A 27,604-nucleotide genomic window follows, 5' to 3' on the forward strand; every position below is an offset into this window, starting at 1 on the left:
TCTTCAGCGCTCAGCCTTCCTTATAGTCCAGCTCTCACAGCCATACACTGCTACTGGGAAAACCATAGCTTTGATTATACGAACCTTTGTCGGCAAGGTGATGTCTCTGCTTCTTACTATGCTGTCTAGGTTTGCCAGAGCTTTCCTCCCAAGGAGCAAGTGTCTTTTAATTTCATGGCTACAGTCACCGTCTGCAGTGATCTTGGAGCCCAAGAAAATAAAATCTGTCACTGCTTCCATTTCTTCCCCTTCTATATGCCAGGAAGTGATAGGGCCAGATGCCATGATCTTCGTTTTTTTAATGTTGAGTTTCAAACCAGCTTTTGCACTCTCCACTTTCACCCTCAACAAGAGGCTCTTGAGATCCTCTTCACTTTCTGCCATTAGGGTGGTATCGTCTGCGTATCTGAGGTTGTTGATAATTCTCCCAGCAATCTTAATTCCGACCTGTGATTCATCCAACCCCGCGTTTCTCATTATATACTCTGCATATAAATTAAATAAGCAGGGTGACAATATGCAGCCTTGTTGTACTCCTTTCCCAATTTTGAACCAATCAGTTGTTCCATGTCCGGTTCTTACTGTTGCTTCTTGACCCTCGTACAGGTTTCTCAGGAGACAGGTAAGGTGGTCTGGTACTCCCATCTCTTTAAGAATTTGCCACAGTTTGTTGTGATCCACACAATCAAAGGCTTTAGCGTAGTCAATGAAGCAGAAATAGACGTTTTTCTGGAATTCTCTTGCTTTCTCCATGATGCAGCGAATGTTGGCGATTTGATCTCTGCCTCTTTGAAACCCAGCTTGTACTTCCGGGAGTTCTAAGTTCACATACTGCTGAAGCCTAGCTTGTAGGATTTTGAGCATCACCTTGCTGGCATGTGAAATGGGCGCAATTGTGCGGTAGTTTGAACACTCTTTGGCATTGCCTTTCTTTGGAATTGGAGTGTAAACTGACCTTTTCCAGTCTTGTGGCCATTGTTGAGTGTTCCAAATTTGTTGGCATATTGAGTGCAGCACTTTAACAGCATCATCTTTTAGGACTTTAAATAGCTCAGCTGGAATACTGTCATCTCCGCTAGCTTTGTTGTTACTAATGCTTCCTAAGGCCCACTTGACTTCACTCTCAAGGATGTCCGGCTCAAGTTCAGTGACCGCACTATCATGGCTATCAGGGACATTCAGATCTTTCCTGTATAGTTCTTCTGTGTATTCTTTCCACCTCTTCTTAATCCCATCTGCTTCTGTTAGGTCCCTGCCTTCTTTGTCCTTTATCATGCCCGTCTTTGCACAAAACGTTCCCTTGAGATCTCCGATTTTCTTGAAGAGATCTCTAGTCTTTCCCATTCTATTGTTTTCTTCGATTTCTTCGCATTGTTCATTGAAGAAGGCCTTCTTGTCTCTCCTTGCTATTCTCTGGAACTCTGCATTCAGTTGGATATATCTTCCCCTTTCTCCCTTGCTTTTCTCTTCCCTTCTTTCCTCAGCGACTTGTAAAGCCTCATCAGACAGCCACTTTGCTTTCTTGCATTTCTTTTTCTTTGGGGTGGATTTAGTTGCTGCCTCCTGAACAATGTTATGGACCTCCGTCCATAGTTCCTCAGGCACTCTGTCTATCAGGTCTAATCCCTTAAATCTATTTGTCACTTCAACTGTATATTCATCAGGGATATGATTTAGGTCATACCTGAATGGTTTAGTGGTTTTCCCTACGTTCTTCAATCTACTCAAAATATTCCAGTGCTGGGTGCAAAGGTTTTACTTGGCTCTAACATTTTTCTGTCCAAGACTATGTAAGTAATAAAGAAAGACAATTTCTTCCCTTGAGTGGGAGGGAGAAGGAAGAATGTCCTAACCTCTCCTCCTTTGTTGTTCTTGTTGAAACTTATTTACAGCTGTAGCAGAGGTTAATTATGGCCTTTTTATTATGCAAAAAAGATGATTGCATGAAAAGATGGAGGTCTGAGTGATGATCTCCTGGCAAGAGAGGGTTGAACATGAAAATGAAATGAAGGGTCTTAGAAGGATGGATTGATTTGAAGTGAAAAGTCACAGAAAGATTGCTTTAGTTGCTGTGTTAAGTCTAGGAACGAGAAAAGTAGAATGTTATTATTAGGAGGCACTGAATATGACACGTGGTTGTATGTATGACACAAGATAATGCAGTTGTCAGCTGATAGGGAAGAAGTGATGGTTTTTAGAAATTGTGCGGAGGAAGGAGCTGTATACTAGGGAAGCTGAATAAATTGAGCTCTGAGAAAAACAGTAACCATTCAGGATAATTTCAGGTACAAATGCTCTATGTAATAAAACAGCCAGTGGAATCAACACAGGGGCTGGAATTTTCAGATCTCAGATGATCATGTTGTCAGCAGCATCAGTGTGACATAGGGAAGTAGGGGTGTTAGCTTGCAATGCGATGCATACTTACCTGAAAGTAGGGCGCAAAGAATGCAGTGGGACTTGCATTTGAGTAGACATGCACAGGATTGTACGCATAAGACTATTAGGCAAAGCAGGGAGCCATATTCCTGCAGCCCTCTCTATTTGTTGAGTTCCACAGCTGAGTTCTACATCCCCCTTTTGCTCCCTCATGTTCTAATGCTGTTAGGCTCATTGACTTGGTTCGCACATAATGCTAAACTATGGGTTGCTGAATTCTAGATTGTTGTGATATGCGACCCCAGGTGTGCTAATTAACCAAGACTTGTTAACCATGAACAGCCCAGAAAGAGAACCAATGGTTTGTTATTGGGTTGTGAACTCTGGGTTGTTTAAATCATAGGTTGTCATTACATGTGAACCCAGAACTGTGGGTTGTTTTGTTTTGCCAGGCTACAGAGGTGGTGAGCAAGAGTGGTAAAAAACCCCAGCCACTCTACATGTCAGTACTACAGTGCTACTACATGCTGGCTGGGGAACGCTGGGAGTCGTAGAATGTTTTTCTGTCTAAACATGCATAGATTTGTGGCCTAAGAGATGTGGAAATCAGGTATCAAAATACCCTTAAATGCCTTGAGATCTGTTAGAACCTTGTCTTAAGGTGGAACTGGCTCCTAAACTTGTGCTTGCTGAGTTAATAGAATATGGTAAAGGGCATTTGCCGGGCCAAATTGGTGGGCTGGAATAAGAGATGCTTAACTCTTCCCTCATCCACCAATTATTCCCGTACAATACTATGTCTTTTCAGGCTATGTCTTTTTATCCAGCCAGGTGTATTGCCCTGGCTGTAGGCTTCAACCTCTTAGGTTAGAGGTGCCAAGATAGTGATAAATCAGACCCAGGTTTACTTACAAGGAGTACTTTATTGAGTAACTTACAGCACACAGGCGTACCCAATGGTTGGATCAGAAAGCTTCTCTAAACCCAGAGGCATAGGGTACAATGGGTTTTATACCATACATGTTAGCAATGAGGTAGCACAACAGCAGCAAGCGCCCCCTAGCATTCATTCTCAGCATAGACTAGCATGGCTTAGTTCTCAGCACAGCCACTTGCAGCTCAGCATAAACAAACTTTGCTTCTCAGGCACATCTTGATAAGGCCTTCTGGCTCATTAGTGTGGAATGTATCGGCCTTTGACTCATCGTCACAATCTCAGAGGCTTACTAGGAAGGGAAGTGCTCTAATAATGAACTTAAGCAAGGCATTATGGATCTCTAGGCCCCTCTAACACTACAGGTGACTTGATTACGCTCCTGGGGCCAGTACAACAGGCTTAATTTTGGTGTTGGAGCCCTGCTAGGAAATAAAAATGGGTGGAAATGGTTGAGGGGGAGAGTTGGCCTATTCTTTCCCTGCCCCTGTCCTCCAGTTCTCTTCCTGCAGATGCCATTTTCTGCCTCTGCATTAGCATCGCAAGACAAACATGGGGTTCCTAAACTCACATTTGCCTTATATAATAATTCCATCCATATTCCCCGTATACAGCCAAGAAAGTGGAAAGTAGTTCTAGCAAGCTGGAGCTTCCATCTTAATTAGACTTTGACCAGATTTGCTTCACTTTAAAAAGAATGTAGACTTTGTCCAAACCAGGATGAATGGAACCATTAAAACTTAAGAAGGGATTGGTGGCTGTAAATCCATTCAAAAGTCACTAACCAGCCCTCCACCCTTTTAGGATTTTAGTCTTCCTTCTCTGAGGCTACTTATCATGGATGCTACTGTCACTATTAATAGTTCCAAATTTGAGCCCAGAGGAGGGAGACTGCTTATAGGGAAAGGTAAGTCTCTGTTCTTCTTAAATAATTTTCTAAAGTTTCTAGTATTCATATTTTATTGCCTACATGGTGTAAAATAAAGTATTACAAATGCATTTTAGAAAACAATGTATCGAAGATTTTGACTCTGTAAATAAGTACACTTTGATGCAATGCAGCAGTCTTTCCCAGTACGTAACTTACTTGGATATGTTTGTAGTATTGTAAACTGACTTGCTGTAATATTAGCCTGAACAGTTTTGTCTTGTAGAAATCTCAGCCAGCAATTCCATCAACATATCCTCCCTGCCCATTTTTATATTACAAAACTGTAATCTCTTTGTAGCAAGAAATTAAACTAAAGTTAGTGTATCTACCCAAATCCTGTTGGTCAGACACTGGGACTGGCAGGAGCAGAAATTTTTCCTATACTAGTGATGACAAGAACAAGCTGAAGCAAGCCTCAGATATGTGTGCCTCCGCTCTCTGGCACAACTGCATGGAGGAATTTGGAATCTTTTGTTTCTGATTTCAGTTAACCACAGTTTAGCACTGGGGTTTAACAACGTGGTGCTTGTGAGCACCAGTGTGCCTGCAGACAGCTGTCTTGGCATCCACCAGTCATGAGAGGCAGTGCAGGAGAACACAGGGGAAAGGGGGCATCTGTGAAAACCTCCACTCCCTTCCTCCAGTGGGGAGCATCCGTTGGATCTCATTCCTTTCTGTAAACATAAGGATCCAACCCATTATGAGCTGCAACAATGCAGTTAAAAACAAAAACCGGATTAGTTTTTATTTTTTATCTGCTCCTTCCGGAAGGCTTTTGGAAACTAACATAATATTAAAATAGGAATAAGGCTACAATCTACATCTCATTAAATAAGCTTGCAAAATGCTCCCTAACCATAATGATTTGGACTTGCCATGTAATATGCTAGTAAAAAGTAAATTAAAATAACTTTTACCAGTGTTGGCCTGGCCACTAAAAACCAGTGCAAAGGTCTGCATTCTTCCAAATGGTGGACTGCAACTCCCATGAACCCTAACTATTGGCTATACTGGCTAGGACTGATTGGAGTTGCAGTCCATCAACAACTAGGGACCACACGTTCGCCACCCTTGTTCTAAAGGGTTCTCCTAATACGGCTAAAAGAAACTTTCAGGTGAAATGAAATCCAGAACAGTGGAGCAGCCAGTGAGAATCCTTCTCTCTGCAGCCTCATTGTGCAGATGAGGCACAGTACCACTAGTATGAAGTGCTCTGAGCATTTAACATCTTTCAAAGTCCAATGAATTCTGCAATAGATAAAAAACCCAGAGTGAGCCCAGCGTGCCATGTGAACTGACTTGGTTTGGATGATTAAAACAACCCATGGTTAAGAAACCAGAGGTTGTTTGTGAACATGTGTGAGCAGGCTTGCTGGTTCCCACCTGCTCCCAGTTTCAATTAACACCTTGTTCCTAGGTTGTTTTGTCATGTTTGAACCTGGAAGTCTGGGGTGCTTTGGGTCAAACAAGCCAGAGTTAATCCAACAATTGCCCATAGTTTGCTGTTGGGTTAACTGTTGGTTGTTTAACCTATAAACAACCCAGAGGCTCTGGATTCAGATGTCATGAAACAACCTCATTCCTGGATTGTTAACTGAAAGCAGAAGTGGGAGGCAGCACATACACTGCTGTGCACCCTCACCAATTCCTGGGTTAAACAATTCAGAAATTGCCCAGTGTGCAAACCAGATCACTGTATAAGATCTGGTTGCATGGAAGATTTGTATTGAAATCTTATTTGCACTGATCTTTAAAAACATAGTTTCTTGGGCCCTCAGTACATCACGTTAGCCTAATCTAGTTTTTCTTCTGAGCACTAACAACAATTTGGTAATAAACTCTAGATCCTTAGTATCGTGTCTTCCTTTATAAGTGGAAATATTAATAAATATTGTTAAGATGTCACCATGTGTAAAATCAAACATAATCAGATATTCTCTCTCAATCTCCTGTCCTCCAATTTTTATGCTTATTTTTTGTACAGATCAGTCCATCATGGATATTTTGAAACATAAATGTTTTCTAGAAGAATTATTATTTTGGACTATAAAATATGAATTTCCCCAGAAAATGGTAACTTTCTTACTCAACATGCTTCCAGATCAAGATTATAAGGTATTTGTGTGTTTTCTCTTTTCTCTCCTATCAAAACAGTTTCCCATTGTAGTTTATATATAAAGTAATTTGCAGTGGCATAGGGCAGTTGTTACAGAAGATGACCAAATCCAGTCACAAGGTTGCTGGTAGAAAACAATGTAGAAGATAATAAATAGTAGAGACTAAGTTAGAAGGAACAGATTCAAAACCCTGTAAAAATGACTATTACATATGTCAGGATTGAAAGACAACCAGAAGCATAGCTGGAGCTTTCTCATGATTGGCTATGAAATAGCTTGCTTTTATTATTCTTTCTCTTTCATATCTGATAGTGGGAATTAGCTGCATTTCTTGTTCTCTGAATTTCAGCTATAAAATTTAAATTGCTTATGGAACTCCCAAGAAAAGGTCAAGATTTGTACAATTTTAATGGTTTCTGAGCATTTGGGTGCTTAGGACAGCATCCCAAACCTAAAGGGCTTACTAACAAATGTTAGTTATGGTGAATGTATCCTCCAGATGATACTTACCCAGGCATTTGGTCCTCATCTACAGATATTTAAAAATACTGATGTTAGTAGACATGCAGCTTGCTTCTATGCCAAGTGAGTAAGCCCATTGAAATCAGCAGACTGTGCTGCGACCTGCATACTCTGGAAGCATATTTTACATCTGCCTGACATACTTTCCCACCTACACCAATACATTCCTCACCCAGTCTGTCTTCTTTTTCCTTTGAAAAAAGGACTGCTTTTGAAACAGTTCAGAAACTTCAGCTAGTCCAAAATAGGATAGTAAGACTCTTAACTGGGACTGGACGGTATGATCATATCACACCAGTGCTTTGTGATCTGCACTGGCTTCCAGTTCAGTTCCAGGCCCAATTCAAGGTTCTGGTGTTAACCTTTTATGCTCTAAGTGGCTTGGGGCCATGCTACCTGATGGAACATCTCACAGTGGATATACCTACCCAGAACCTAAGGTCATTTTCTGAGACCATTCTCTGGGTGCCTCCACGAAATGAATTGAGGCCATGGGCTACTAGAGAGATGGCTTTTTCAAAACAGGGTGGTCCAGTGTTTTGGAACGCCCCTCCCGGAGACACTTGCCCTGGTGCCTTTTCATGTTGTGCTCTTTTCAGCACCAAGTGAAGACCTTTTTATTTTCCCAGGATTTGTGTTGATGCTTTTTAGAACCTTGCACTGTTGCTGTTGCCTGTTCCTGATTTTGCTTTGGTTTTATTCTGTGGCTGTTTTAATCTGTTCTAAATTTTTACACTGCTTTATTATATTTATGTTTTGACCTTTGTTTTGTGAACAGCCCAGATAGTTTTGGCTATTGGGTGGTTTAGAAATATACAGTTTAAGTAAGTACGTACGTAAGTAAGTAAATAAATATTGGGACTTGTATGGAAAAGGCAAATTGTAATGCTACCATTTGTTTTGTACCTTGCAGATTGCTTTTACTAAAACCTTTGTGCAGCATTATGCATTTATTATGAAAACACTGAAGAAAAGCCATGAATCTGATACCATGTCTAACAGAATTGTCCACATCAGTGTTCAGCTGTTCAGCAATGAGGAGCTAGCACGTCAAGTGACAGAAGAATGCCAGTTGCTTGATATTATGGTTACTGTCCTGCTGTATATGATGGAGAGTTGCCTTATTAAAAGTGAGCTACAAGGTGGGTTGAATTCAGGGTATTCAGGAGGCTTACATGGAATATTCCTCATCATTTGATATTTAGCTTCTTAGGCTACACTTGAATTAGTCTCATCTATTTTGGAGGTGTAAAAGTTGGTCCAGTGTTACCGAAGCAAAGTAGTACAGTGCTTCACACAATTACACATACTTTGGTTCCGCTAGAACAGATGGAACCTAGGTAGACATAACTTTATGCTAGATTGAGGCAGTTGTTGTTCCACTCTGTTTTTCCTTGTACAACACATAAGCAGTATTTAACATATTATGTCTCTAAAGCAGCCTTGTAAATATACCTACAGAGGTTACTTAGCCCATAAAAATAGTTACCATCCTACCAATACCTATATGTATTCGTTTGAAGCTTGGAAAAAATACAAACTTTTAAAAAGCTTATCAACCTGCTTCTGCATAGAGTTCATTTGCTGATGCTCCTTTCCAGGTCCCCTCACCATCAGCAGTGAGGTGGGTGGTGACCAGGAATTGAATCTAATGATGTCATTCTACTGAGAGAAGTGGAGCTGGGAAACCCTCTGGAGCAGACTTTTGGGTGGTGCGGAGGGCTGCAGCAGGGAGGAGAGAGGGAGAAAGTCCCACCGCGCTGGTGGACACCTGCTAGTGCGACTTTGGATTCAACCCTAGAGAGGGCATTTTTGGCTATGGTGCCCCGTCTATAGGTGTTTTGTTTTTACACTGGAGTGTGTCTTTGTGTCAGGGTGTGAATGTCCAACCCATACTAGTAGTGTACATTCTATTCCATAAAATTTTAACATTTTGATTTTCTTTTAGATGAGGAAAACAGTTTACATGTAGTAGTGAACTGTGGGGAAGCACTACTAAAGAACAATACTTACTGGCCACTTGTCAGTGACTTTATTAATATCCTTTCACACCAGAGTGTGGCAAAGAAATTCTTGGAGGATCACAGGCTATTAGTAACATGGATGAACTTTGTATCATTTTTTCAAGGTATGTGGTGCTTTCGTTAACTGTGTGAACTAACTTTGGCTGGGTGAAGGCAAATTGATGAAAACTTTTAAAATGCTTGTTGGTGACCTAATAGGTGCTGTATAGTAATAATTCTTAAAATATTCAGTTATAAACACTATAATTTACTACCAGATATAGTTTCTGTTTAATTGGAGGCTGTATTTCTGTGGAGTGGATTATTTCAAAACAGATACACTTCACCATCAAAGAGGTAGATTTTAAGACTTTGAAAATTGCTAAAGCATAAAACTGTAGTTATTGACAAACTGTTTCACAAATACTTTTTAAACAGTTTTAAAATATTTGTTTAGAAATTCATGTGTTTCAGGGTATTTGGGGTGTCTTATGGAGAAATGTGGCTTTCCACTTGGGAATATGCCATCTAAATGAAGCAGTTTTAGACTGCAATCCTATCCACACTTACCTGGGAGTGTCCTATTGAACTTAATGGGACTTACTTCTGGGTAGACATGAATAGGATTGTGCTGTCAGTGTTGCTTAAGATATTGGGAAGGGGCCCTGCCATTGTGCACTGCCTTGCCCCAGCCCCATTGCACCTGAAGTGTGTGACTGGCATTGATGTTAACAATGGTTAAAACAAACCAGCTTCCCCTCTTAATCAAGGTTCTGTCAGAAACTCGGGGGCCTAAACCAGAAACCTCATGGCCTAAGGCTGGACTACTCAGGTCTAAGACAGCCTCTAAGAAGTTAATAGGGGTGTACAACATTAGTCACTGTGATTGGCAAACAGTATTAAGCCATTAAACGTGTGTATTCGCCTGAGAGACCACCATTAAGGTTTGGGTAGTTTCTTGGCATAGTGCTGCCAGTGCCAACCCTTTGACACAGACCTGGGCCACACATTCAGCATTTCCACCATTACTGGCAGCTCCCCCCACCCCTGAACAGTACTGCAGCTGCCAGGCACTTATTTCCTCCCCCTGCCCATGATTACCTGGTGGCAGGTGAACAGCTTAGATGGGAGTTGAACAGCTGCTCAGCTTTGACTGGCACCAGGTGGCTGCCATCTTACATTTCCCAAAATGCAGTGCCCAATGTTGGGCATTGCATTTTGAGAGAGATAACATGGCAGCTGATTGGAGCAGAGCAGCTACTTTGCTCCCATCCAAAAGTGTCACTGGGTGAACACATCTGGGGGTGCGGGGGGAGTGACTGGTGGCTCTGTGGCTGCAACACCACCAAGTGGTAGCAGGTGCCAACAGCAATCCTAGTTGTGGTCAGGCCACAGGTAGGGTAGGTGTCAGCCCAGGTGGGCCTTGCCAGCAGCTGCCTGAGTATGCTGGGCACTAATGGCAAGCTTGCTGCAAGTCCATACCTTATTATATATACCTTATTAGGTGGGATTTAAATGACTTCATTTCCTTCCATGTCTTGTTGAAGTTGCTTCATGGTAAGATTTGAATGGAACTATGGAGAGGTACCAAATATAGTTAAATCTAGGAAGACTTTGGGCAAACTTCAGATATCTTGGAGCTGATAACAAGTTGAGCTTTTCCATATAACTCGATTCCATTGGAATCAATGTGCAGTGATGGCAAGAAGTCACAGCAGTGTGGGAAAATTGACCATCAAATCTGTCCATTAGGTTGAAAAATCTCTCTTTGTGTGTGGAGATTCATGCTATTATATAAAGTAATATAGAAACAACTGTAGATAGGTAATATTTTGACCCCAATATATGCATTGACATTTTGTGAAACTTTGGTGAGGAGGTTATTGGGGTCAAAATATACACTTGGTGGTTGTTCATGCAGTACTTTATACATGGAAATGAATATCCATGAACAAAAAAATGTGAGGATCAGCACTTTAGATGAACACATTATAATTCTGGCTATCGCTGTTGGCCTTCCGTTAGACTGTTGCTTTAGCAATACCTTTTGACACTTGTACATAGCAGTTTTGCCCAAATAACCATGTCGTTTATTGAACTTAAACCTTTCGCTGTGCTGTCTCTGCAGATGACCAACCACATTGTATATACTATGAAAAAGGTAGAGTGCTATTTAGCTGTAATGATGTACAACTTTGTCTCAATCTTTTAAGGTATGAATTTAAACAAGAGAGAACTTAATGAGCATGTTGAGTTTGAATCCCAGACTTATTATGCTGCTTTTGCTGCTGAGCTTGAGGCCTGTGCCCAGCCAATGTGGGGGCTACTATCACACTGCAAAGTCAGGGTACGTTACGTTTCTTTTCTTCTGGTGTTTGTCAGTGATTAAATGTTTTTAGAAGTAATATACATTTAGCAAATTGGCTAATCTGGAGGGTGTACAATCTGATGCATGTCCTAAGGCTCATTGTGCCAGCACATTATGTTGCAGTGCTTCACTTACTCAGGTCAATTGGTCTGAGTATCTAGACCACCCATAAGATGCAGCTGTAGGGAAAAGCCCGGCTGGAATGGAGAGTTTATAATTTATGGGGATATTAGCGAATCCTCAACATAAGTGAGGGATATAACTATAACTAACTACAGCTTTCATGACTAATATTTTCTTACCTTATTTTCGTTCTGTTCCTTTATTCATGTCTGTTTGTTTGTTTGTTTGTTTATGAATGTGTGTATTTATTTTCTATATGTATATGCTTCCCATTAACAAAAGTTCTCTGGGCAGTTTAAAAGTAAAAACAAATATTTGAGAAATACACACGGGGCCTATTCCTGCTATAAGCACCACCATACACAGAAACCTGGGGTGAGGTTATGTCTGGGCCTCAAGCTATTCTGCTTCCTCTCCGGTCATACTTACTATGCCTGGGAAAAAACTGGATTTGGAGTCCCCCACCTATTTGAATGCAGGAGTTCCCTATCGCTGACATTCTTTGGTATGGTATCTCCAAGGCATATTGGGTTGAATGCAGAATTTCCCTTCTTCAAATAGAAAGGCTTCCTCCATTCACAGAAGGGATTTAGATCCAGTGGAGTCTCTCACTTGAGGAAGGGAGGGAATTTTTGCCAATTGCCCTGTCCCCTGTAATCCCCCAGGCCACCTCCCACAGTGTTCCGGTGGGTCCCCCAACCCGCCAGAGCCCCTTTTCAGAGGGCTGCAAGACAAGTGAGGAATTGGTGAAATTTGCCTCTCTCCACCCCACTTCATCCAGTGGGAGTGTCCCACGAGTGGAATTCCACTCATGGGAACTCTGGATCTAAGGCACTAGGTTTTGTCATTGAACATGAAATGTACTGGGTGTATAGGTAGGAAACACGCAAGCATGATCTGTTACCTCTTTGTACATGGGTTCTGTCTGATGAGGCCTATGAAAACTAACAAATCTGTTAAAGGACAATTGGGTTTCACTTCTAAGATTCTTGTACTGTTTTTGTTATAGGGAGACATATTTCTCTTCAAACAGTTTCAATCTAAATTAAAAGTACTAATGGGAAATGTATTGGGATAAAATGGGTTCTCTTATTTCCCTGAAATAGGGATAAAAACCCTTTGAGAGGAACCCCCCCCCCCCATAATGTTCACCAGTATTGTTATGCCAAAAAGGCTGTTGTCTGTGAGGATTTAAGGCTATTAATAGTGCTATAGCATCCATGTGTGTGTTTCTCCCAGTGTCTTGAGCCAAGTATCTCAAAAATAGAGGAGCATCCTTTGTTCTCAGTGCATTTGTTGGGGTCAACAAAATGTGTCCACCAAAGTTCAGGGTAAGCCAATAAAAATGATATTGCCCTCTTTTATGATAGATACTGTTGCTATCTCTTGTTGGCTGGCACTGATGTCTTCAAAACTCTTTGAGTATTAGAGGCATATGGTGAAATCGCCTGCATTTTATTTTTGAGAATGGCAATTGAGTGTTATTAGTAACATGAAAGTTTTATGCTTTTTAAATTTAGTGTCCTTAAAGTATATTTGTCAGGATGAGCAGTAAAATTCCTTTGATTATATGATGGCTAATAGGCTGTTTTCCTGTTACTGAAAAATGTTTTCAGGTGCTTGATAGTTATCTTGTATAAGTAAGTAGAATGTGTTCTTGTTTTTTGCAAAAATCATAATACAAGATTTGTTCCACTATCCATCATACATAAACATACTAATATTGCCTTTGATAGTGACTCCAGTTAGAAAGCATATTCAAATTTACTCTCTTATTTACTTTACTTGATAACACAGAATGAGTATAACACTGTTCAATAATGGTTTGTTAATTTCCTTGTTATTTTTTGTAGTCTGGTCACACAGTACTGTGGTATTATTATTGGGTTCAGTAACCCCCCCACCCCGATACTGGAGTGTCAAGGGCATATCCATAAATAAGGGCCTATTCTTGGTCCCTGGGATTGTACATGAGGTGAGACTGGGAACGGGCCCTAGACTTGTGTGCTCCTTCCCCTTATTCCCTCACCCAAGAGGAGAATGTAACAGGCAAATCAAGAAACCTTACATTTATTTGAAAAGCAGATTTTGTCTCGGAGACCTGGTTCACACAGTCACCATCGCGGCTTCTCATGTCGTACAAACTCAGTGAGGGTAGCTTGTTGGGGAGGTTGACAAAGCACCCCGCAATAGGCCACGGGTTCTGGGTGGTTTGTTAACCGCTCCATCGAGCCACCCTCACCAGGTTCGTATGACACAAGAAGCTGTGCCTGGCGAGGGTAATTATACAAATCAGCTGGCATGTGACTGGCATGTGCAGGGTGGTTAACAAGCCACAGTGACTTGTTGACCACCCTGTGATCGTGCAAACAGGGCCATAGGGTCTAGGACGGAGTGGGCAACTTTTAGCCTTCCAAATGTTTTGGGATACAATTCCCATCAGCCCTATCCAGCATAGCCAATGGTGAGGAATGATGGGGATACAAGTTCCCCACCCTGGTCTAGGAGAGCCTGCAATCAAATATCCAGCAGATTTCCTAGTTTACTCAATGACCTTGTTCGCATGCCACACTAAGGTTGTCACCATGGGTGGTTGCAGGATGACTTAGCGTGACATCTGAACATGGTGTGGCTTTTCCATTGTGTGTTGTTTTTCACAAACAAGCCACCCTGAGTACCCCTGGCTTGTAGCAGAATTGTTTAGGGTGGTTTGTCATGATGTCTGAACCTGGCAGAGTTGCTTCAGAGTGGGTTGTTTGAAATGCTGAGTGAACTGCTTGGGAAGAGTGGGAAAAAACCTGCCAGCCACTCCTAGCAATCTCCCTAACAATATCACCTCTCTATTACATCTTGAAATGACACTAGTTAATTAACGCCTCCATTTTGTTGGCTCCCTAGACAGCAACACCTTTTTTTTTTCACCTTCGTGGAGATTTGTGCAAGTGTAACTTAAAAAATCTTTCAGGGAGATTTGCACAAATACACTAAAGCACAGTAACTACTCTGCTTTAGCGCAGTAACTACTAAGTAGTAACTAATGCACTCATTAGTGGAGTAGGCTGCTGAGGTTGTGCTACAAAGGCCCATGGGATACGTGCTGGGAGTGGGCGGGAGGCTAAGGGGGAAACAAGCCGCAGCAAGCCACAGAGTACCTGATCATCTGTCAGGAGTAACATGGGTTAGTGAACGAGCAACCAACCCATTGTAGCTTATTTTCAGGGTGGCTTATTGTGATATGCAAACTTGCCTGCTACTTTCTCACCATAGTGAGGGAGCAGAGGGTGAAGCATGGAAGCCTGGGGCCCCTTCTTAAGTTTTAATTGTAGGGGTCACAAAACAAATCAACAGGCCCTAGTGTTTATGCCACAATGATAGACTTTCTTGGTAGGGCATATTTGGCCATCTGCCAGTCAGGACTGCTGATTTCATCTGAGTCAATCTCTACTTGTACAATAGTTTGCCGCTTAGAAGGATTACTTTATATGCAGCATGCAACTCTGTTCCAAATTGTATGTTAGAAAAAGGAGAAATTTGGGAATCTCTGACCCCGAGAGTTTATCTTGCTATATCCTTAAGCTGGTGAGAGAGTTGCTTTTTTCAGTTTGTGCAACATTTATATCCTATTTCAGGAGACACAAGAATACACGCGAAATGTTGTCAGATACTGCCTAGAAGCACTTCAGGATTGGTTTGACGCAATCAACTTTGTGGATGAGGTGTGTGGATCTTACATATTTAACTTGCCATTGTGGGATAAGGTCTATATTAAAACTTGGAGGTGTCTTAAAATGAACCAATTTTTTTTAGCCTGCAAATGTCGGATACCCCACTGTTACCCGAAGCTCAGAAACGCTGACTTAACACTGTTCTTTCAAGTACTTTGGACTTTTCTGCCCTTGCAAAGGCTGGGCACGTGAGGAATGTGCTTTGCTCTGGTAGCCACATTTGGGAAATGTTTGTTCGGATATGTCCTGTGCTGAGTTTTTAAAAACCTTCTCTGTAACTGTGAAGTCTGAAATACTTTATTTTTAATTTTAAATGGAGCACAGTTTCTCAGGATTCTAATAAACTAGTAAAAGGCTCAACATTATGCTGGATGGGGTCTGTATGCAGAGAGAATTCCTGCGTTGCATGGATGCCTTTGGAGAATTGTGATGTTCCTGCTCTGGGTTATTCTCCCTCCAGTTTCCACTTGTTGAAACAATCCCCACCCCCCACCCCAGGACATCTGCCTCAGCTTTGGACAGTTGTCCTCACTGAATCCCAAAGCTTCAGCCCTTTCACTTTGTGTCAAGGAGACACCCAGTAGATTAACTGGGTTCCTTTAACCAATAGAGGAGTAGTAACAGGAAAATAGACTTTTCTATTTGATAGCATTAATAAATCAAACCAACACATGGAATTGTTTTTATACACACACACACACACACACACACACACAATAAGACAACTAAAATTTTATTAAATACAAGAGGTTATTATTTAATCATCCTATACTTAGTCCCAACCTGCCTTCCCACCCCTTCTAAACCCTTTACCCAAAAGCCCACTCATTAGATGGGTTCACTGAATCCTTTCTAACCATTAAACTGTCAGTTCTGTCCTTTTTAAAACACCTTAGAATTCTCCCACTCACAAGCCCCTCCCACCCCCCCCTCACACACACACACACACACACACACACACACAGCATTCCATTAACTCTAACTTACCTGGATAACATTTTACAATTCAAACACAGGCAATTACATTATCATGTATATGTTACAAGGATGCATTCTTGTTCTCTGTGAGACAACAAGAATGATCATAAACTACTCTTCATTCATTCATTCATTCAAATTTTTTTTGCTGCCCTTCATCAAAATGGATCAAAATAATTTTCACTTGTGCATCTTCAGATCTTCCCTTCCAACTCCATGGGCATCTCTACACCAGCCTAAAATCCTGCATTTAAAACGGGCCTTTCTGTTTTTGTTTTAAATGCAGGATCACAACGACTCCCTTTTTCACGTGCTTCTTCCCCACCCCTTCTCTCTGTATCTGAGTCTTCCATTATCTTTCATTGATCTCGTGCCTCTTCTTGCTGCTTTTACTTTTTTCATGGAGGAAACTGAAGCGGAACACAGCGGGGTTCCGCTGTGTTTGATAGCTCATTATCTGCGATCTGTTTAAAAATGGAACAAAGGGCATTTAGTGCAGGAGACTCCTTGAATGATCACGGCGTCATGTAAAGAGCCCGCAAACTTCCGTGAAGGATCATTGCAGGATAAAAGCTCTGTGTGAAGAAAGCCCATGTGTCCCTGCTGCATCAGAGACTGCTGCAAAAGGAGCATCTGCTTTCTGGGCAGGTGTGGGGTGTGTGTGTGTATGTGTGTGTTTTAGAGTAGTTGTGATAGAATGGTGTGGGTCTCAGAAGTGGTGTTCAGGGAGAAATGTATATGCACATGTGGAAGTTTTGTCTGTGATACTCCAGATCCTTTCCCAAGCCCAGAGGAGAGGAAACAGGAAGTGGTTTAATAGTGCATAAATGGAATTGCTTGTTTTTTTCATAGTGAAATGACCATTGTTTCTGTTGCAGCCTTCTCCTAATCAGGTCACTTTTCATCTGCCACTGCATCGTTACTATGCTATGTTTCTGAGTAAGGTAGGTTAATGGTGTTTTTGCAGGGAGAAAAGGGACATTCCTTATATAGATTTGTTGTTTATGCCCTGAAAAAAATATGTACCCATTTTTGTCTATAGGCTGTTAAATGCCAAGAACTAGATCTGGATTCCCTTCTTCCTGACCAGGAGATGTTGATGAAGCTAATGGTTCATCCACTTCAGATTCAGGTAAGTTTGCAAAGTGTTTTTTTCTTTAAGTATATTCTGTAGCCAACTGTGGATCCACAGTTGGCTACAGAATCGGACACAAAGGGTGCTTTTCAATGGGATATTCTCAAACTGGGGAGAGGTAAAGAGCGGGGTACCGCAGGGCTCAGTCCTGGGCCCAGTGCTCTTCAACATTTGTATTAATGACTTGGAGGAGGAGGTGCAGGGAATGCTGATCAAATTTGCAGATGACACAAAATTGGGTGGGATAGCTAATACTTTGGAAGACAGAAACAAAATTCAAAGTGATCTTGATAGACTGGAGCGCTGGGCAGAAAACAACAGAATGACATTTAATAGGGATAACTGCCAAGTTCTGCACCTAGGAAAAATAAAACCGAATGCACAGTTACAAGATGGGGGGTACGTGGCTCAACAACACTACAAACAAGAAGGATCTTGGAATTGTTGTCTATCACAAGCTGAATATGAGCCAACAATGTGATGTGGCTGCCAAAAAGGCCAATGCTATTTTGGGCTGCATTAATAGAAGCATAGCTTCCAAATCCCAGGAAGTACTAGTTCCCCTCTACTCAGCACTGGTTAGGCCTTGTCAGGAGTACTGTGTCCAGTTCTGGGCACTACATTTTAAGAAGGATGCAGACAAACTGGAGAGGGTTCAGAGGAGGGCAACAAAGATGATCAGGGGACTGGAAACAAAGCCCTATGAAGAGAGACTGAAAGAACTGGGCATGTTTAGCCTTGAGAAGAGAAGACTGAGGGGAGATATGATAGCGCTCTTCAAGTACTTGAAAGATTATCACAGAGAGGAAGGCCAGGATCTCTTCTGATCATCCCAGAGTGCAGGACACGGAATAATGGGCTCAAGTTACAGGAAGCCAGATTCCGGCTGAACATCAGGAAAAACGTCCTGACTGCTAGAGCAATACGACAATGGAACCAATGACCTAGGGAGGTGGTGGGCTCTCCCACACTGGAGGCATTCAAGACGAGGCTGGACAGCCACCTGTCAGGGATGCTCTGACTTGGATTCCTGCATTGAGCAGGGGTTTGGACTTGATGGCCTTGTAGGCCCCTTCCAACCCTACTATTCTATGATTCTATACTGTAAACTTTTATGATGTGTAAAATAGCCATCAGTGATAAAACATCAGAGACAGATGTGGGTTCAGAGAACATGCTGCAGCTTGACAAGCTGTGGCACCTACAGGCAGCGGGTTGCATATCCAACCCCCGCTTGGGGCTTGTCGTGTCATGTGAACCTGGCCAGCATGGCTTATGTGATACCCTTGCATGATCCATAGTCTGTTTTAGGGTTTAACCCTTGCATAGCACACAGGTTCACATGACATGGGTTTGTGTCACATAACTGGGTTTGCACAACATAACAATCCCCAAGCGAGGGTTGCATATTCAGAATGGTGGCCACACACACCCCACACATGCTCTACATGTGCCCCAGGCTCACTGTGGATTAAATAACCCGCAGTGGACTGTTGTATTATGCGAACAGCCCCAAAGTTTTCAAATTGCTTGACATTCACTGGAGGCAATTGACTTACAGTTGAATGTGTGACTGAGTGATGAGGACATGATTGTGTTAATCTGCAGGTATTTTAGCTATACAAATTCATTCCAATCTTATGTAAAAAGTAGTTTGGTTATCCCTACTTCAGTTTTTTTTTTTTCAATGTCAACAGGGGCCATAATAAGGAGAGAGAGATTGTTCGGTAAAATGAAGGCAGAAACTTAGAAAAAGTTAAGCAGCAGAAATTCAACCTTGAGGGGCAGCATCTGGATCTCATGTTTTGTTTTATTGTTTGCATGTAAGCCACTCTGGGAGCCTTTTGGTTGAGGAATAGGATAAAAATACTTTAAACGAATGAGTAAATGCCGAATGTTTTCTCTGGATTGTACCGTTTGTAATTATTTGTGAATGTCAGAGTGCAGATGTAACGTTTCGTTTGCCATGTAAGTTTAACAGTACCTCAGAAGTCTAATATACTAGCACTGAGTGGAATATTCTATGAAAAGCTGTATGATCATTCATCACTAAAATGTGTTTTCAGATTTTCCTCTATTTTAAAGCTGAGGAAATAGAAGTAGTATGTCTGAACAACAGATTGCATGTTTGTCTGTAATTCCTTGAAGCAGAAAATAAATAAACCTAAAATGGTTCTCTTTGTACTCATTTTGGTAGGCAAGCCTCTCTGAAATCCATAGTAATATGTGGGTAAGGAACGGTCTGCAGATTAAAGGACAAGCCATGACGTATGTGCAGTCTCACTTCTGTAATTCTATGATTGATCCTGACGTTTATCTGTTACAGGTAGGTCCGTGCTTTCTGTGACCTCATCTGCTCTATGTTAGCAGATACCAGAAAAGTAGTTACTAACATACACATGGTTTTTTCTTTTATTTTTGGAAAACAGGTCTGTGCTTCTAGACTTGATCCAGATTATTTTATTTCCTCAGTTTTTGAAAGGTAAGATACTGTATATGTGATTTGTTTTTAAACAAATGTAAAGTAACTATATATGAGGAATACCATGGCTGAGCATTTTGACAATCACCCCTCTGATTTACACGCACCATAATGTTGTGGAACAGTAACACCAAATGGTTTGAACTATTTCTGCATCTACTTTGTTTTCTGTGTAGACCCATAGCACCTCTCACATTGTTAACAATTACAGATATTGTAAATTTGATTTTTTTTCTCCTGTAGGTTTAAGGTTGTTGACCTCTTAACAATGGCTTCACAACATCAGAATACAGTGCTGGATTCAGAGCATGAGAGATCAATGTTAGAAGGCGCCTTAACGTTTCTTGTCATTCTTTTAAGTCTCCGTTTACACTTGGGTAAGACTTGTAGTCTCACCTCCTTATGCTTTAATTCTAGCAATTTCTATGTCTGGATATGTCTATGCATAATTATAGGCACTCAACCAAATCTTGAGTGTCAACTACATTGTTTAGGGAGGAATGGTGGTGCAAAGGGCAACTAAAATGATTTACAGTCCAAATTCTTAAAACGTATTCAGTCATGATATGTATAAAACTTTCTTAATGTGTAGCTGAATGAACTTCTAAGTAGAAATAGCTCCACTTTCTATCTTACCTTATGTGGTATTATAAGTTACGATGTAGCTATGTGAATTTCTCTTTCAATTATTCTAGGAATGACTGATGATGAGATTCTGAGAGCAGAGATGGTCGCTCAGCTCTGCATGAATGACAGGACTCATAGTTCTCTACTGGACCTCATATCCTTGCGGTGTATTACATCAATTTTGATGTATGATAAATTGGTGTATTGTGCTTTGCATTAGGTTTTGATTACAGCAATTTTAAGCTCCTAAAAGATACATCAGTATTATCAATATTTGGCACTATTAACTTTTTACATATAAAATGTTGCACATTAAGCTTGGAATAAACCTTGAATGTTCTTTGTATATCATTCTGTACTAAGCTGGCCAAAAAAATATATCTTGCATGTTCTTGTATATAATGTTCTTCTAAGATGGCCCCCCCAACTCTTTCTAGCTCTGGGATATAAATCAACACCTCTCTTCCACCCTTCCTCCTTCAGTCAGATTCTATTTCTAAAGAAAGGAGATTGGATTTAAAACTGTGTTTGTTTTTCCATTGAGGCAAACGGCCTTGCCCTGATTGGGTCTTTGCACTCCAGGGAGTAATTGAGCAATGTGCCTGGACAAAAAAGCAATAAATATGTCTTGTGTTAGCTGGTTGTTTGAAATCCATATATAAATGTTCTAAAGCTGTAATGTATGCAAAGACCCAGAAGGGTGCAGTCCAGCATTATCCTTCTGCTGATATAATCTTCCATACTTAGATGTGAAATGAGTTTTGTCCCTTTGATCCCAACAAAAAAAATGAATTATAAATCTATCATAAGCTTCAGAGTTGGTAGGAGCTTTGCTTTCTTGTTTTTACAAATGTGGATGTTCTTAATCTAGTGCAATATGGATTAATAATACCGCTGTATTTATATGCATGTCCAATTTTGTGTGACGTGTCTTTTTGAAAAATGATGGTGTGTGGGTTTTTGTAGTTTACCAACACCGTAAAGGTATGAACATGAATAAGTACTTGATTAGATACATAATCAGTCTCCTAGTCCCAGTTGTACAATTAGAAAATAAATAAACCATAAAGGGTTTTATGTGCCACCTCCAAGAAAATGTTCTGCAGTAATGCTTAAAATGATTGAGTTAACAGGATTTATTATACAATATAGACCTCTTGTGGTAAAATTAAGCAGTTACAGAAATCTTAAAGCTGTGGCTGTTACTTCTAGAAAAAAGAGAGTTGAATCTAGTGCTTGCAGGAAAATCTTGCCTTCAAAAAAGATTCTAGCAATGCTTGCTATTAATCTTAACACAAGGATCACATTCCAGAAAATCCTAATCCTAAAAGTGGCATTATTCCTGGCAGTTTAAGCTTTGAATCAATGTTGTCAGCTGTAGCTGATTTTAAAGCGCCTGTGTTTGAGCCAGGGGGCTCCATGCAGCAAGGAATGTATACACCTAAAGGTATGTTCAGTTTTCACGTGGGTGACAGTGTACATGTACAACATATGTTTCTATTCTTAATGAGCTAGTGTTAATTACAACTACAGAACTGTTTCTGTTTGATTTTAAATGTAACGTTATCACATACTGTTAATTTTTTTGCTGCTTGTCTGTCTGGAATCTTCTCTTCCCCCAGTCCCTCAGTTTTAAACAAATATGTTATGCGGTGAAACGTTCAAAATGTAAAAAGAAAAGAAAAAAAGAATAAATGTATGAGGATTGAAATAGTTGGTTGATTCTGAGCAATGTTGATTTTAATCATGTTCTTTGAAGAATACAATTGTAATAATAGAGATGGCTTTGTAAGAAAGTAACCACAAACTGAAATGCATTGTTGCTGCTGAAAACCTACATATAGTATGACAAAAATATTATCAAAATATAAAAGTGTTCCTTTAGAGTTAAATTTGGAATGAATTTCAGAACTTAATGACAAGCATATTCTGTCTCTTTAATAATAGCTGAAGTCTGGGATAAGGAGTTTGATCCAGTCATGGTGATTCTTCGAACTGTTTATCGTAGGGATGTGCAATCTGCAATGGACAGATACACAGCATTGTAAGTTTAAATATATTCTGAATTTATTTATTTATTTATTTATTTATTTATTTATTTCATTTCATTTCTATACCGCCCAATAGCCAAAGCTCTCTGGGCGGTTCACAAAAACTAAAACCAAACAACACACAATAAAACAATTTAAAATATATAGAACATTAAAACCACAATATAACAATACAACCACAATAAAACCTAGCAGCAGTACAGGAGTTTAAAATACAGATTTAAAACAGCAAAGATAAAAATTTAGAAAGCTAAAATGCCTGGGAAAATAAAAAGGTCTTCACCTGGCGCCGAAAGGAGTACAATGTAGGCGCCAGGCGAACCTCACTAGGGAGCTCATTCCAGAGCCGGGGTGCCACAACAGAAAAAGCCCTCCTCCTAGTAGCCACCCGCCTCACTTCCTTTGGCAGGGGCTCACGGAGAAGGGCCGCTGATGATGATCTTAAGGTCCGGGCAGGCACATATGGGAGGAGGCGATCCTTCAGGTAACCTGGCCCCAAGCCGTTAAGGGCTTTGAATGTTAACACCAGCACTTTGAATCGGGCCCAGAAATGGACTGGCAGCCAGTGCAGCTGGAAAAGTACTGGCGTAATATGAGCTCGCAGGCCAGTCCCTGTTAACAATCTTGCTGCCCTATTTTGGACCAGCTGAAGTTTCTGGACCGTTTTCAAAGGCAGCCCCACGTATAACGCATTGCAGTAATCCAGACGAGAAGTTATCAGAGCATGGATAACTGTAGCTAGGCTATCTCTGTCCAGATAAGGGCATTTGAATCATAAAAAGTGAATATTGTAACAGTGAAATGCCTTCAAAAGAGAACGCTAGCAGTAAGTTCTGAAAGTATGTTTTATCTTCATGAAATTGTTGATCATTTGAAGTGGGGAAGGATGTGCAGACAAAGATTATAAATACAGTTGTTTAAATACAAATGATCCTTCATAGAATGGGCACATTTGTGTGCAGGCTTCTCACCAGTCTCTCCAAAAAGACAAATAAGGTAGATCTATCTACTGGTTTCTAAAGAATTTTTGGTTGATTATCTGCCCCTTAAGCAATCACTTTGGTTTGCAACAGATTTTGCCTGTTACCAAAACCTTCATATAGGTACCTTGCTGAAATACTGCAAGAATTAAGAGAGCAAAACAAAAGCTACCACTCTCTTTAATATTTCCTTTTTCATTTCCTGTTAGCCTCAGAAAATAAATACTCTTATTTTCGGTTTGTCAGTTAAAACTGTCCCTCACCAGTTAATGTACTGATTTTTGAAGTTTGTTCATATCACCCGACCCCCATTCATTAAGAGCAGCACCCCATGTATTCAGGAAGTTGAGTTGATCGGGATGCAAGCTAGAGCAGAAGTTCTCCATTACAGTATCTAGCCTGAGAGAGACAGTTCCAGTTGAGGTCCACATGAGCCAGCCTGCTTGCCATAGGAAAGGCAGGTGGAGGCTTCCTTCTTTTGACAGGCTTTTGGGCTGTTATTTTTTTAATAACTGTTTTTTATACTCTTCTTTTTCTATTAGTTTTATGATGTTTCATCTTACTGGTTGTATGTATTTTGTTGTACATCTGATTTGGACAGCTCTTTTGGAAAGAAGGTTGATTAATTAAAAAAGTAATTAACTGCTTAAAGCTTGTAGCATTTAGAGAAGTGTTTTCACACCACCCAGTGCCTATCCAGGAGAAAAAGTGACAAACTTTCCCTCCTTATGTTCATAAAACATTGGTAGGATTATTTTAGGAGATGGGCAGTTTGCACTGGAAAGAATAACACAATTATGATGCTGTGTGCTGGGGTCTCATGTAAGAGGCAAGTTTGGATGCTTACTCATGAGCAGATCTGCAGGTGGGAAATAAATGGGACTTCAGTTAGAATGAGACTTCACTTAGGGGTTCATCACACGGAGCCTTTATCCTGCTATTGAGATGGCTCTCTCTTGGAAGTTTGCGGGCTCTTTGAATGACGCCGTTACCATCCAAGGCACCTCCTGCAATTTCCCCCAGCCTTTCTCATGTTTCCCCAAATGCAAAAAACGTGTTTTTTTTCCTAGCCCATGGAGTGCAATGACCTCCCCATGAAATTCTCCAATAGTGGAAGTAACTGCTGTGTCTGCCTGCTGTGGGCATTTGTTTTCAGTTGTTGGGGGCATGGTCAGGATGACAAAGGCATTGAGGATGGGAGTGGGGTTGCACAGAAGGAGACCTGAGCAAATTTGACAGGTACGAGGGCAAAAATTGCCTGCTGATTGCGACTCCTGCCTCTGCATTTCTCAGTTGGAGAGTTGTTGTTTATTCAGTCAGTCGCTTCCGACTCTTCGTGACTTCATTGACCAGCCCACGCCAGAGCTTCCTGTCGGCTGTCGCCACCCCCAGCTCCCCCAAGGTCGAGTCCGTCACCTCCAGAATATCATCCATCCATCTTGCCCTTGGTCGGCCCCTCTTCCTTTTGTCTTCCACTTTCCCTAGCATCAGCATCTTCTCCAGGGTATCCTGTCTTCTCATTCTGTGGCCAAAGTACTTCAGTTTTGCCTTTAATATCCTTCCCTCAAGTGATCAGTCTGGCTTGATTTCCTGGAGTATGGACTGGTTTGATCTTCTTGCAGTCCAAGGCACTCTCAGGATTTTCCTCCAGTACCACAGTTCAAAAGCATTTATCTTCCTTCGCTCAGCCTTCCTTATGGTCCAGCTCTCGCAGCCATAGGTTACTACAGGGAATACCATTGCTTGAACTATGCGGACCTTTGTTGTCAGTGTGATGTCTTTGCTCTTCACTATTTTATCCATATTTGTCATCGCTGTCCTCCCAAGAAGTAAACGTCTTCTGATTTCCTGGCTGCAGTCAGCGTCTGCAGTAATCTTTGCGCCTAGAAAGACAAAGTCTGTCACTGCCTCCACGTTTTCTCCCTCTATTTGCCAGTTATCAATCAAGCTGGTTGCCATAATCTTGGTTTTTTTGAGGTTTAACTGCAACCCAGCTTTTGCACTTTCCAATTGGAGAGAGAAGAGGGTAAAATCCCTCCCTACAATGAAGGGAGTCACATCTGATCCCCCACCCCACCAAGCTCAGAAGCAACATCCTCTGTTGTTTCAGAGCACCCTATTAAGTTCAGTGGGGCTTACACCCAAGTAAGTGTGCCGAGGGTTGCAGACTTACAGGGTCTTATTTCTACTCAGAAGTAAGTACCATTGAGTTCAGTGCGGCTTACTCCCACATAAGTGTACCAAGGGTTGCAGACTTACAGCTCAATCTTACGTTTTATGTCTACTCAGAAGTAAGTCAGAGGTTTCCCGGGGGCTGCAAGAAAACAGTAGAGCAGCAGTTAAGCTACGGAAACAAGACTCCCCTCCCCTTTGCACACATGCCAGGGAGGGAGGGAGGCACTCCCTCAGTTCAGACCACATTGCTACTGTGTAAAGAAGCCCTTCCTAATCCCACAAAGAAACCGAAAGCAGGAAGCTCCAGAAAGGATGTGTTTTTTGCTAAATGTTGAGACACTCTTGGATTGACTAACTGAAGTTCCATTCATTTCAATGGGTCTGAATAGGACTTCAGTTGGATTCTACCCATTGTAGCCTGATTCTTAATTCAGCAGGAAAGATTCTATTTCCTGTGTTCAAACTAAGATGTGGAGCAGTAATGAATGAATCTATGCAGGACGTACTGCAAATTGTATCAACTTTTTCGAAGACATAGCCTGGGGAGACTATTGGTTTCAATACTCCTTAAAAATAGTTGAATATTCAAGTTACAGGCTCAGTTGGTCAGGGAAAAATTATTCCACTTATATCTTATGTAAAGTCACTCACTTGAAAGAATTATTATTCATCCTGTGTGGTATATGTAAGGCAGATTCTGAGAAACTTGTAGTTTTAAGTGTCTCTCTCCCTCTCCCCCTGCCCATTTAGTTTTTTGAAGTGACGTGTCAAAATGATGTATTGGCTGCCATCATTAACAAATACATCACCTTTTCATTTTTTAGTGAATTGAGTAATGTGTTCCTTGAGGCCAAGTAAAAACAAATTGGAAGTCAATTTTTTGAGTTACTTATCTTTTTCCTACTCTTTCTTTCTTTCTCTCCACCACCAATTCTTGCATCCTTAACTGTTCCAAAGGTACTAACAACTGGGAATGTCCTAGTTCAGATTTATAGTTATTCCTTATTCGCAAGTAAAGAGTAGTCATTGTAGAACAATGTCTCCTTTCAGTATTATTGAAATAATAATTTATAATTGGTAGATATGATCAGTAAATAAAATATAAGCTGTTTTAGCATTTCTTCATTTCTGTGTTTCTGCTTTCCTTTTGTCACCTGTGAGTTAAAAGCAGGGGTGGGCAGACTTCAGGTTTGTGAGATCAACTTTGTATTTATTAGAACCCCAAGATTCACCAAACAGAGCCTGAGGCAAAATATATGCACCTAGAATTAAATAATTCTGCACTCAGGAATTTGTTCTGAGAACCAGAACTGAATGGAGCTCATAATCCTTCCATGAAAAAATCTATGCCTGGTTACCCTTGATTTCTTACCTGGATGGGTGAGAATAATTTTGTTGCTTCTTAAGGCAGTTGGGAGTCAGAAATCCTTGCTGATCTACTGCAAATCACCCAGAGATCTATCAGTAAACTCAGATCTACTGTCTGCCTAACCATGAGTTAAAGGCTTGGGTTAAGGTGAAATTATTTGGGCTAAATCTCTGGAAACAATTGTTGAGTGCTGGCTTATATAATTGCTATTTCCATTAGGGGGGTGGTCTGTTGCCTGCCAAGAAATCTCCCTTCTTCACTACTCCTGGAAAAGGGCCCAATAAAGACATTATGCTGCTGATTGGAAGCAGACCATGGGGGCTTTCATACACCCATGGGCTTTTATACATCCTCCTCCTCCCTTCCCTTGTTGGTGTTAACCATGGTGTAGCATAACATCTGCATAAAGGTTAATGCCAGCTATGAAACCAGACTTTAACTATGGTTTGTAAACCAGCTTCAATGTTAACCATGGTAGCATTGTTGCTTACTCATGTTTCTACACGGTGGTTAACAGTGACAAAAAAAGTACATCATAGAGGTGTACAAAATTATGCATGGTGTGGAGAAAGTGGATAGAGAGACATTTTTCTCCTCTCCCATAATACTAGGACCAGGGGCCATTTCATGAGGCAGAATGGTGGGAGATTCAGGACAGATAAAAGGAAGTTCTTCACACAGTGCATATGTAAACTATGGAATTCG

The 27,604-nt window shown here is 41.0% G+C and overlaps 1 protein-coding gene across 5 annotated transcripts in view; it reads left to right on the forward strand.

Annotated features, from left to right (window-relative positions):
* The window catches only part of UBR3 (ubiquitin protein ligase E3 component n-recognin 3), a 128,863-nt gene that overhangs the window by 18,967 nt on the left and 82,292 nt on the right, over positions 1-27,604 (forward strand). For all 5 annotated transcript variants that reach the window (XM_084812492.1, XM_084812511.1, XM_084812520.1 and 2 more), the window contains exons 7-19: positions 6,229-6,359; positions 7,797-8,025; positions 8,832-9,011; positions 11,100-11,233; positions 15,007-15,093; positions 16,959-17,024; positions 17,123-17,212; positions 19,413-19,541; positions 19,645-19,697; positions 19,941-20,074; positions 20,393-20,477; positions 21,629-21,771; positions 22,272-22,368. In XM_084812492.1, the coding sequence (XP_084668618.1) occupies positions 6,229-6,359; positions 7,797-8,025; positions 8,832-9,011; positions 11,100-11,233; positions 15,007-15,093; positions 16,959-17,024; positions 17,123-17,212; positions 19,413-19,541; positions 19,645-19,697; positions 19,941-20,074; positions 20,393-20,477; positions 21,629-21,771; positions 22,272-22,368 (1,558 nt within the window). The remainder of the gene's footprint in view (positions 1-6,228; positions 6,360-7,796; positions 8,026-8,831; positions 9,012-11,099; positions 11,234-15,006; positions 15,094-16,958; positions 17,025-17,122; positions 17,213-19,412; positions 19,542-19,644; positions 19,698-19,940; positions 20,075-20,392; positions 20,478-21,628; positions 21,772-22,271; positions 22,369-27,604) is intronic.

This window comes from Heloderma suspectum, chromosome 1 (genome assembly GCF_057233095.1).
Source record: "Heloderma suspectum isolate Gila_16-S chromosome 1, 16-S_ref, whole genome shotgun sequence".
NCBI lineage: Eukaryota > Metazoa > Chordata > Lepidosauria > Squamata > Helodermatidae > Heloderma > Heloderma suspectum.